The 11,700-nt window shown below is 48.1% G+C and overlaps 1 protein-coding gene across 1 annotated transcript in view; it reads right to left on the bottom strand.

Annotated features, from left to right (window-relative positions):
* Nucleotides 1-11,700, bottom strand: part of ZEB2 (zinc finger E-box binding homeobox 2) — a 130,323-nt gene that overhangs the window by 115,933 nt on the left and 2,690 nt on the right. The window contains exon 2 of the mRNA XM_081095908.1: nt 11,395-11,536. Coding sequence (XP_080952034.1) covers nt 11,395-11,467 — 73 coding nt within the window. The 5' untranslated portion in view covers nt 11,468-11,536. The remainder of the gene's footprint in view (nt 1-11,394; nt 11,537-11,700) is intronic.

Below are 11,700 nucleotides of genomic sequence, written 5' to 3'. Positions count from 1 at the left end.
CTGTTTTAAAAACCATAATAGTTTGCAATCAATTTGGCATCGTCATGTATTAAGGTTGGTCATACTGAAGGAAAATGGGGGGAAACAGTTTCAAAGCATGAAACTTGTAATTTACCCTAAATAACGCACCTGAAGTGTAGATGAATAGGTGCGAGTAGGTTTTGTAAGAGTCACGTGGCACAGGGTACACTTCCTCTCTTACAATAAACCCTGCCAAACGGGAGTCTCGATGAATTCCTCACCTCTGCTGTTTCTGTTGAAATGTATTTCATTCATTCACAAGCTCTATGATTGCGGTGAAAGTTTAAGAGAAGAAGTAGCAGAGTTGGGGTCCTGGGGTGCATTTGTGTATGAGTGCATAGGACCTGTATTTCGTTTTCAAATGCCCTTCAGCAGAGCAAAGGTGATGGGAACCTGTAGGACAACGGTATTGCTTAGATGTTTCCCGCTCGATGGGCCTATTTATTAGGAAAACACAGCTTCCTGAGGTCTTTATACATAAACCTCACCTCTTGAAACTGAGAAATCTCATGATGCGAAACACTTCCATTGATGTGCTTTGTGTCTAAAACAGAAACTTAAGTACTTCCAAGAACAGGCACAAAGTTTCTTCGATTACAGTTAACTCGGATATATAAGACAATATAAATACAATTTGCACTAGGAAACAGTGAAAGCTACATTCCACATTTATAGATCACGTGGGCATTGAATTCTTGAAATTTACTCATCCATTTAAGAGAGAGGGAAAAATCTCATCCTATAAATAGCATGATATCTTAATCTGTTGATCTATTACTGATTACGTATTTTTGCAGGTAGTGTCTATCACCTTGTCAGGAGTACCTTTCTTTCCTGGAGTTGATTGTAAAAAGAAATATGAAACCATATAAATAACAAAAATCACTATATTGTCATATCAGCCATGTATAAAAACGTATTACACATTTTTATGTAGGGCACGTTTGCACCTTTTGTCATGGGAAATCATTAAGGACAATTTACCTGGTCCCAAAATAATGCAGGTAAATTGCCTGGGATTATTTTAAAATGTTTACCTCTATTACCTGGGATTATTTTAAAATGATTCCATGGTAATTCAAAAATACACCTTCATATATTTTGCTCTTGTGACAAATAAAGTTAGCTAAACTGACTAGTTCTGCACTAATTGTTTGCTTGAAAGAATACCTTCATGTAAGTGGGATTTAAAATTTTTTAACTTCACAATATTCAAGTTCAGAATTAGGTCTCCTTCGGTTTAAAGTGAAGTGTGTGTGTGGGTCTAAGCTGAGATATCATACAGCAATCAAGAAAAATGAAGAACTAAAAATGGATTGCATACCATAGAACATAATATTTAATCTCGTAGATTACGGGATCCAGAGTCTTAATTTCATAGTAATATTTCTTTTAAAAAAGGAAACAAAGGTAACCTAAATATGTACACCAACATTTCCGTGTTGTCTTTTAATTCTAACGACTCCTCCAAATATCTCCTCAGCTCAGTCATTGAACTAAATTCGTTACAAAAATGCATGAATCATTATGATGATTACATTCAACTGAAAAATGAAAGCAAAGTTCAATCAGATCCTTCTCGAAATGTTTGCGCCCCTTCCACCCCTTATGTATCCCAGCTGCTCGCTCTTCCCAAATCTGGTTTTCAGAAGCTGATATTAATTTCTCACCAACACTGCAGCACCCACTGTAACGCACGCAGCTTGATTAGCTATCGTCCTTTCTTGGGTCGCAAACACACAGTATCTGATGAGAAACTGATCAGCTCCCTTCTCTTTCCCCTTCTCAGCATCTCTAACTTTCCTGTCAGGAGCCTGAAAAAATATGCGCAGTTACTGTTGCTGAGGGGAGACAAAGTTTAACTTCTGGGTTGGCAATGGGAGAATAATTCATGAGCAGATTTCTAGCAAATGATATGATTTGCTAAATTTTGGTCTTTTGATTTATATTTATGTGCTCCTGCTACCGCTAAGGTTTTGCCAACCTCAATTAGATCATGAATGAGATCATTTTAATTCAGCCCCCAAACGGTGACCTGACCATGGTCTGAAAGTGTTCAAAAAGTAATGTTAAGCCTCCCTTTGATTTGCAAAGGGATACTGCATGCTTGGTCGTTCATACAAATAACATAAAACTTAATTATTGGATGATTTGGCAGAGGAACTTAATGCCAAACAACAGTCAATGCCAGCTACTGTGATGCTGGCGGTGCCCGGGCCCCCGCACGCACAGCCCCCTGTACACATCGTTTGTTCATTGTGTCTCAGGGCGAGATGCTTTGAGATAGGACTCGCGGATCTGGGAGGCAGGGTGCGCGCGAGGGATGTACCATATTTATAACTCCAGTTAGAAAATGCTGTCTCACCTAGGAGGGAAGTAGATTTGCGCTGTCAAATCACCAGGAGGCTGTGACAAAGGGAGCTTGCAGCCTGACACACGGTGTAACAACATAGCAAACACCTTTAATTCTGTCATGTCTCATACCCTTTACTTTCTCACACGTTGGTGGCTGCTCCAATGTTGACACCTACGCTCCCTTTCTGAACTAAATAAGGCAATCTTATTTGAGCCGGAATGCAGCACCTGTAAAGTTATTCTTGTGCCCGGCAAAAAAAAAAAAAAGAGCGATTAACTCCTTCCTCTTACAAACGCCTCTCTGCTGGCTTTGCAGAGGCTCAGGTTGGTCAGAGCCGGCCTGAGGCCCTGATTCCGAGGCTCACATGACTTCCCAAGTTCCGGAAGCTAGGCAACACCCCCCCCCAAAAAAAAGGGGTGAGGGCTGCGAGAATGCCAGCCTCCGAATTAGCCTCTTGCAGCTTCTGCATCACAAACTTCTGGTGTCCTTTAGAGGCAGGAGACGCCCAGCTGCTTCATTCCCTCTAGCTACCCTAGTCTAATATTTTAAAAGCTGGAAATGAAAATAGCTTTTCTAAAGATATTTCCTGGAATTTTTAATGTGCTGCCTGATTTTTTTTCTTTTTTTTTCTCTCCTTGCCAATTATAAACCACCATTTGGAGGCCTTATGAGCAATGGAAGTCCACCTCATCTAATTAAACCACATTGTTTTAAAAGCTTGAACAGTTTTCACGTCTGCAGGACTTGTCTGAATAATAAACGGGGAGAGCCAGAATTCTAAGTGTCTTCAGAGAGCTGGGATTTTATCTGCTGAGCGTGAAGGGCCAGGCACGTGAAGAGTTAAAGAGTGTTCCCTCATTGCTGGGTAGGTTAATATCACAGCTGCTTGGTAAAGCATTATCCCGGTACCTCACTTAACAAAGCCTCCTTTTGCAAACAGACTCCCACTTTCCCCCCAAGTGTCCAAAGGTGTTTACTGAAGTAAATCTGCCTAAATCCTTCATTGCTTGGGTCATGGGGGTGGGCAGGAGGGGTGGAAGGTGTAGGGATAATCTCTTTTTGTAAATTCTGTAAATCTTCTGGGGGAAAAAAATCAGGAATCTGTGTCACATGCTCGGTACAACTTCTAATATCTCCACTAGTTTTTGCACTTGCAAGTGCGATCTGCCACCACGGTTATCCGAAAAGCCAGGTTTCCAATTCTTCACTCTGCTATGTGAAGCGATTGTCCTTCCAAAGGCGTGTGTGTGTGTGTGTGTGTGTGTGTGTGTGTGGTGTGGTGTGTGTGTGGTGTGTGTGTGTGTGTGTGTGTCTGTGTTGCATGCTTAATCTAATTGTTGCAGAAAAACTGTTGGTATCTTAAAAGTGGTTTCAGAAAGAGGAAAAGAAAAAGACAAGATAGTTTAGGAGCAAGATAATGTAGCTGAAAAGTTGTCACGAGAGGTTTCTGCTCCGTGCTGCGGTCTCATTCCAATACCATTAGCTGCATGTTACTTTTGCATGTTGGAAATGGAGGCACATCGCACGGTAAAACCTGACAGGTCGGCCTGCGAGGTTTTAAACAGTTCCCAGCAAGAAGGGAGCCCTTTAGGCATAAACTTTCTCTCTCAAGAAAACATGAATACCACCAGCCCCTCCCTACCAATCTTGCAGCATCCAGTTTGAGATACAAAAAGGCTGTCATCTCACAAATGTTAAACATACTAAAAAAATCTGAAAAAAAAGTATGGAGAAGGTGTGAAAAACGTGGCACTTTACAGCCCTCAAAGCTTTTTAAAATAGAACAACTTTTCCCCCTAAAATTCTTTTCAGAGAATTTTTTTTCCTCCTTTTTGGCTCATTTGAGAGTTTCTTTCTTGGCTTTTTTCCCCTTTCATTTGAAAATATGAATTATCATAAAAAGTCAGGGGGAAAAATGGGAAAGTCTTTTCCAGTTTTCCTGAAGATGTATCAGTGTGTTCAGGCACCTCTCCCTTTCCCTCTGGGCCAGACACCCACCCCTGAAAGCAGACCAGGGCCCTGGAGCCTCTCTCTCTTCTCCTGAGCGGCCTCCAGCCTGCCCCCACCCCTCCTGCCTGCACTCACCTCCCCTGTCTGATGGTAAACAATCAGAGTAAAGCCAAACAGTAGGCAGCACTCAAGAGTGGGAAGCCCGCACACCTATGCCCAGTCTAACAGGCTTCTGGGGGAGAATCCGATCCCTCCCTGACACTTTTTACCTCAAGTGTTGAGCTGGTGGCCATGAATAGTACAGACATGCCATCTTGTAACACTATATGCCTGTCAGGAGGGACAGGGCCTGGTTGAGCATCAACTATATAAGGCTGGTAACTAGGGAAAGCCCAACAAACAGCCACAAACACCTAAGTTATTTTACTCAGCCACTACCCTCTGCCTCTCTTCCTCCTCTCTCTCTCTCTCTCTCTCTCTCTCTCTCTCTCTCTCTCTCTCTCTCTCTTTCTTTTCATCTTGGCTTTCCGTGGCAGAATGCAAATGGAGCCTGCCGGCGGTGAAAGGGCTGAATTGTGATTAAGAAGAAGAGCTCCTTTCTTTGTTCTCCCCTCAGGGGATGTTTACTGGGAGAGACACAGCGGATCAGATATGAAAGGCATTCAGGTCAGCATTGATGTGAGCGAAAGTGAAATCATACCTAAGGCATTCAAAAGACCGCCGTGTCAGGGGTTCAGCTAACGGTGCAGCTACCGTGTGTGTGTCTTCCCGGAGAGGCAGAAATCTTTCACACACTGGCGATTTTTCCTCCCTAATTTACTACGAAATTATAAAAGTTTGACTGCCCCCTATTTACCTCCCGCCAGATGACACGGGGGTTAGTATTTTCTCTCTCTGTGGACCACACGTGAAATCAGACCAACTTCTAATAACTGTATTTCCTAAATGAACCAGCGAGGCACCATCTGAACTGTGAAATCTTTTTTTTTTTCCAAAGCAGGTGTATTCATGTGTACTACATACATGCATAATATGGAACGGAGAACTGATTGAAGAGAAAAGCCAAAAAAACACAGGCATGGGGGGCTTTTCTTCTCACCCCCCTCAGAGGAAATACAAACAACACACACACACACACACACACACACAGTATAAAAACTGTACCCAGCACCTGAAAACAAAATTCTTTATTTACTTTGTAACTACTAGTTACACTTTTCCTGAGAGCTTTCACTGTGACACAACTGTCACCCAAGATAAAAGTGTTTGGCACAGAGCTATTAAGGCAAAGGCTTCCATAGAGTCTACTGATTATTACTGCTTTCCTTAAAAAAAAAAAAAATGCTCGATGAAGAAATACTTGGCTCTTACTTTTTAAAAGTTTACACTCCCCACAGCCCAAATAGTCATTCAATAGATTTTCCAAGTGGTAAGCTGATGCTATTGGCATAAACAGAGCTATGTAAATATATACCAAATTCACAAATCACAGCAAACACACAAATAATGAGGAGGTGCCTAGATGTTTCAAGGCTTAGAAATGAAAAGGAAAATCACATTTCATCTTCTGATTGCTAAAGAAAGAAAAGGAATAGGGAGGAGGGAGCAGGTCTATATTTATTGGTTTTAAATCATCCTTCCCTCTGCTCTGAATTATTATTTTTTTTCAACCTTCACATCTTGGCTAAAAAGCATATTTGGGCTTATGTTAACATCTGCTTTTGTGGTGACATTTAATTCTGTGTATTTTCAACTAGTGTTTCTGCACCACAGATTTTCCTCCTTTATCTCTTTGCTCTAAAAAGACAACCAAAGAGCAATCAAAAAGGTGTCTGACTTGGCCATTCAGACAATTGCCCCCTTGTGGGAATGCGGGAATGAATGGTACAGTGGACACCCCAGCACCATTGACGTTATAAACATGTAAATGAAACACATTAGGGCAGACAATCAATTGTCTGTGAGCATTGCAAACCTGCACTCCCTCTCTCTGTGACAGGCACAAAATAGTGTCTACCTTGGGAAGCCTCGATGCTGGAAAGGAAAAGGAGAAAGCGTTCCCTTTCACACAGAAGAAAATGCACCTTAAAATCCCTGGAAGAATGCAGATGACAAAAACTGTTGTGAGGAAAGGACGCCCTCCCCCCCCCATCTTGGAATAAACGTGGCTCTGCTACAGAGCTAGCAGCACCCTCCCTTCCTACCTTCAGGGCACACACATTTTTCCCAGGAAATATTCTTAATGCAGAATGAGGGCCTTTGATAACCTCTTGGAATTTTCTTTACTTTGAGCACATTAAGCAGGCAAGGAAGGGAGCATCTGCAACATATGACATAGCAGCTTAGTGGGGGAACTTTGCAATCTTGGCTTTACTCGTATTTGGAAAAGAACCGCTTAAAGACGTGACTTTATTCTTATTTGGCAACAGAGAAACAATGTAAAGTTTAAAATCCTTAGCTGACCCTTACTCCTAGAGGCGCGGCAGGCCATGGGCGCCAGCAGGCTAGTGGCTCTGCTGTGCAGGAAGGCAAGGTTCCTACCCCAACTGACTTGGTTTTCCCAAACCAAAAGAGAACAGACAGATCGGTCTGGATACACAGCCCTCAGTGTCGGGTGTGTGCGGCGTGACACAACTTGCAGAGGATCTCCACAGAGAGGAAAGGATGGAGATGGATATCCCTGGCGAGCCCTGAGCACTGTGTGGTACCTGCCATCCATGCTGTCTCTGAGCGCGGTGCCTGCCAGCAACACAGGCTTCCTAATAAGCTCATCAACTTTAGGGAGAAAGCAGCGGCAAAGGGCTTTCACACTTGCAAAGATAACCAAGTCTGAACTGACTGATGCGCAGGCAACGCCCTGCACTGAGGGACTCTCCTGGAGGCCGCCCCGTCCCAACTTCACCTCTCAGAGAGGAGCCACCTCCAGAAGGAGGGCCTGCCTGAATTTCTCTGGCCATTTCAGCATCTCTGAACCAGGAGCAACTTGTGTGTCCCCTATTGCTTCTAAGCATCACCACCAGCAACCTCCACTCCCTTTAAGGAAGTGGTAGCAAGCGAGGACTTATCTTAAACAGGGAGGGTCATTTCTGCTCCTCTGATGGTTCCTCCTCCAGGATCCACAGTCCTGAAAGCATCCAGCTTCAGCCCCTCTCTCTACCCCTGAACGTCAGAGACCAAAGGCATTTGTAAAAATCTCCCCCAGGCCCCAAAGATTTCCCCAAAACCTTTAGCTGAAACTTTGCAGAACAATCCGATTTAACTTTCCTTTCTTCCTTCCATGTCCTTGCTCCCTCCACTCCGAATTCAGTTTTCATGTAAAAGGCAACTTCACTCCCTTTTCTGAAACAGTTTCTCGATGTGATTTTTGTTACAACGTGCATGGGTCTGTGCAGTTTTTCGGAGGCTGGTGCTGGAAGGTGGTGGGTTGGGGAGGCAGGCCGGTCTTCCCAGGCTCCGCGGGAGGCAAGAGGGAGGCCGGGCATCCCCAGGAGCCGCTGCCTGCATCAGGGGCTAAAGCAACAAACTTTGCAAGTTACCAGCGGGGGCTGTGCCAGGGGCGGCAGCAGCCGGCGTTCCCGGTGCTCACTTCTGACTCCAAGGCTGTGCGGAGATAGTGGGGTATAGGCAGGGGAATTGAAGGGGGTGGGTGTGGGGGGGTTCCCCTCCTCTCCAGCTTCAGTGAAAGTGTTACAAAGTGAGTCAGGCGACTGAGGATCATCTGACTGAACTTCTTGAAACCGACACACATTCTTGTGTGCGGCAACTTGCTTTTTGCCTCCTTCCCCCTCACCCCTCTCCCCCTTCCCTCCTGCACATCTTTTTTTCTGGGAAGAGATTTCATCCTTTCTATGTGGGCCAAAGGAGACTGTCCACTATGGATTAACTTGGCCCTGGCACTGTCTCTGCCAGGCATCTTTCTAGCCTGAGAACATGAAAGGCTAGATTTTTACTTTCTCATTTCTCTCTTGGTAAATTTATTTTCCTTGAGCTGCCTCCTTCTCCTTTGCTTTTTAATAATCGTATATAGCCTCGTCTTCTATCTAACCCACGTTCTTGACCAGACATTCACACACACACACACACACACACACACACAGCTTTACACGTTTTATCTCCTTGTCGCCTTAGTCTATATATACACTGTTGACTTCATTAAAATTATATAAAGTGCAATTCTAGTTCCCTGGATGACCATCTTTTTTCTCTTTTCTTTGCAGCTTCTACTTCTATGATTAGTATTGCCATTATTTCTTTCCAGGAATTTCTATATGATTTTGATAAGCATCATCATATTTAGTGTTATCAGCAAAGACACAAGCTCAAAAGTGACATATTTTCCATGAATCCAGGAAAGAAGAAAAATCCACTCAGTTCAGATAAATCCTGGCAATTCCCAAAGGAAAAGGCATTGGATACATGCTTGATGAGAAAAAAAAAAATGGGTAAGAAAACTCTTCTACCTGCTTCTGGAAACCAGGACGTTGCCGGCCAAATTAAACCCAAAGCAAGACACATACAAGTCACCAATTCACAGCATGTTTTCCCACAGATTACTTGGAAAAAGAGACAGGTACTAGTCAAAGTTCTAGAAGCTCTCAGAGATGGACAGGCTTGCTGTGAAGTGTGCAGAGACTGGGCGAAATGCCTTAAAATGTGCAATTCAACTTTCCATTTCAGAGTGTGGAGGCTTCTCTCAAGTTGGTGGCTGGGCAGAGAGGAAATGGGTGCAGGGTCCATGGCTGAGGCAGAGCCCCTCCTTGGCACTCTGTCCACCTGTACAGCCCCCACAGCAGGCCCCCCTCTCCAAGCGCCAACCCCCCGCCCTCCCCCTTCCCAGCGGTTCCCAGGAAGCCTGGAGCCCTGTATTTCCCCAGACCTGGGCTCCGGCCTGACCTCACTCCTGGGGCCAGGCTGGTCAACGGTGGCAAAATCCCAAAGGGGATGGGAGGGGGCGGGCAAGAAGAAACAAACATTTTAAATAGTCTATTCTGCAAAGCAACACTTCTGGGAACCTTGCTTTAAATTTCATTCTCTTTTTTTCTCTCTCTCTTTCTCAAAAAAAAAAAAAAAGATTGTTTAACACAAGGGAAAAAAGCCTCCTTGACACAAAGCTTTTGTTATCCAGTTGATCAGCAACGTGCTTTAGATACTTGTAAAGGGGGGGGGGGCGCCCCACAACAGACATTGATTTTAGAAAATCAATAAGCAACATTTAATAAAAGGAAGAGGAAACACAAGAGCGGAGAGGGGACACTAGGTGTAATTTTAGTGACTACTAAATTACCCGGTGATGGGGCAGCAGGGTCTCCTGTGCAAGGACCACCTTAAAGAATGCCAGACACTAGAGTGAAGAAGAAATTAGAGAGAGAGAGAGAGAGACAGCCTGAACTGGATGTTGGGGGAGCAGCTCAGAATATATTATTATACTTGTTTTTGTGTGTGTGTGTGTGTGTGTGTGTGTCATACTAAGCCAAGCAAATAGATCAAAGGCAGCACAAAGGGAAAAGGCAGGATAACGTAAGGAACAGTTTCTGACTAAAATTCCTCTATCACTCCCCCATATGGCTCGACACCTCCACCACAACAAGCAAAAGACACACACACACAACCTAGAGAGAGACAGAGACAGGCAGAGACAGAGAAACAGAGAGAGGCAGGGAGCAGCATCATTTGTCTCTAATCAAATTTCTCGAGTCTTTGTGTTTTTCCCCTCCAACACCCCACGCTGCGCCCCCCGCGCCCCCTCCCCGCGCCGCGCCGCTCAGGGCCGGCCGGGGGCTCGCACGGTCGTCGTCTCCGGAGGAAAGTTGCTCCAAGTGGGCCCGGCGACCCCGCCAGGCGAGGGCTGGGCTGCGGGAGGCCGGAGGCCGGGCCAGCGCCGCGTCCCCGGGTCCAGCTCCGGAGCGTGACCGCGGCCCCGCGCCGCTGCTCCGGCCGAGAGCGAGGGGAGCGAGAAGTTTCATTTCCCAGGCGGAGCTGGCGCTAGTTCGCGCGTCTGTTTTGGGGGGCTGGCTGTTCTGTTCAACTCGGGATCCTCCGTCAGCTCCCCCGGCACCGTCTCTCGTCCCCAGCTCTCTCCCCTCCCCCAGGCGCCTTCTGCGCTCTTGCCAATCACTTTTCTCTTTTATTCCCACGATTTTGTTTGGGGGTAATACCTAGGGGGTCCCTCTCGCTCTCTCTCTTTCCCTTCTACTCTCTCGCTCTCTCTCCCTCCCCCTGCTCTGCCTCGCTCCAAGATGGACCTACTAAACTGTCACCGCTTTCATCTCCCACCTCCTATCTGTGTGTCCCCCTCGCACCCCCATCTTCTTCCTCCTTCCCGACGCAGCCCGGGTAGCGGGCTCCTCCTGGCCGCGCAGAAACTGCCCCGAAAAGTCTCCCTGCGACTCGCCAGCCCCCGGCGAGGGGCCAGCGCCCGCTGGAGAGCAGCCACCCAGCCCAAGCCCGCCCGGACCCCGCCGGACCCCGCGCGCCCGGGGCGGCCGAGTCCCTCCCACCGCGGAGCCCGGGCGCGCCCAGCCGGGCCCCGCTGCCCGCGAACCGTTACTTGGCTCAGGAGAGGCAACCGGGCGGCTCCGGGAAGAAACTTTGAGCCTCGTCGGGGCACAGCCGCGGGCCCCCTCTCTATCCCTCGCCGTCCCCGCGCCGCCCCCGCCCCCGCCCGGGATCCTGCAGCACCCGGCGCCCGGGCCCCCGCCCTGCCCCAGCCCGACGCTCCGCAGCCCGGCCGTGGACCCGGCGGGCCGGGAGCAAGCGGAGCGGGAGGCGGAGGTGGAGGGAGGGCGGAGGCGGGGGCGCGAGGGGCGGCGGGGATGGGGCGCGGGGCCCCGTGCGGACCCCCGCTCCGGAGCCCGCCGGCGCCCGCCGCTCACTTTGCCCGGCACTTCCCCAACTCCCCCCGGTCCGTCCCCGCGCGCAGGGCTCGGGCGCCGGCCGCGGAGGGAGGCTCGCCCGCGAGCCCCGGGCGCCGCCGCCGCCGCCTCGGTTCCCTTTCCCTCTCCCCCCCTGCTCCCTGGGTCCGGAGCCGCGGAGTGGCCCGGAAAAGTTTGGTTCGGGCCGGTTCTTACCGTTTTTCCTCCTGGGATTGGCTTGTTTGCGCCTCTTGCACCGGGGGCCATCCGCCATGATCGGCTGCTTCATTGATAAGAGCGGATCAGATGGCAGTTCGCATGGACTCGGCGCCCTGCTCCGGCAGCACGCAGGCTCGATCTAGCAACCAAACACAGCGACAATGTGGGCATCGCCCGCGCCCATTGAAACGCGCGCGGGCCGCCCAGGGGAGCCGGGCCAGGGCCCGGCGAGCACCCATCCGCGCCCCCCCAGCGCCAAAGCGAAACTTCGGCGGCCCCCTCCCCGCCCCCCGCCCCAGCCTG

This window comes from Myotis nattereri (genome assembly GCF_964212035.1).
Source record: "Myotis nattereri genome assembly, chromosome: 7".
In the NCBI taxonomy this organism is placed as follows: Eukaryota; Metazoa; Chordata; class Mammalia; order Chiroptera; family Vespertilionidae; genus Myotis; species Myotis nattereri.
Note: the sequence above shows the minus strand (reverse complement) of the source record. Positions and strands in the feature narration are given on the sequence as shown.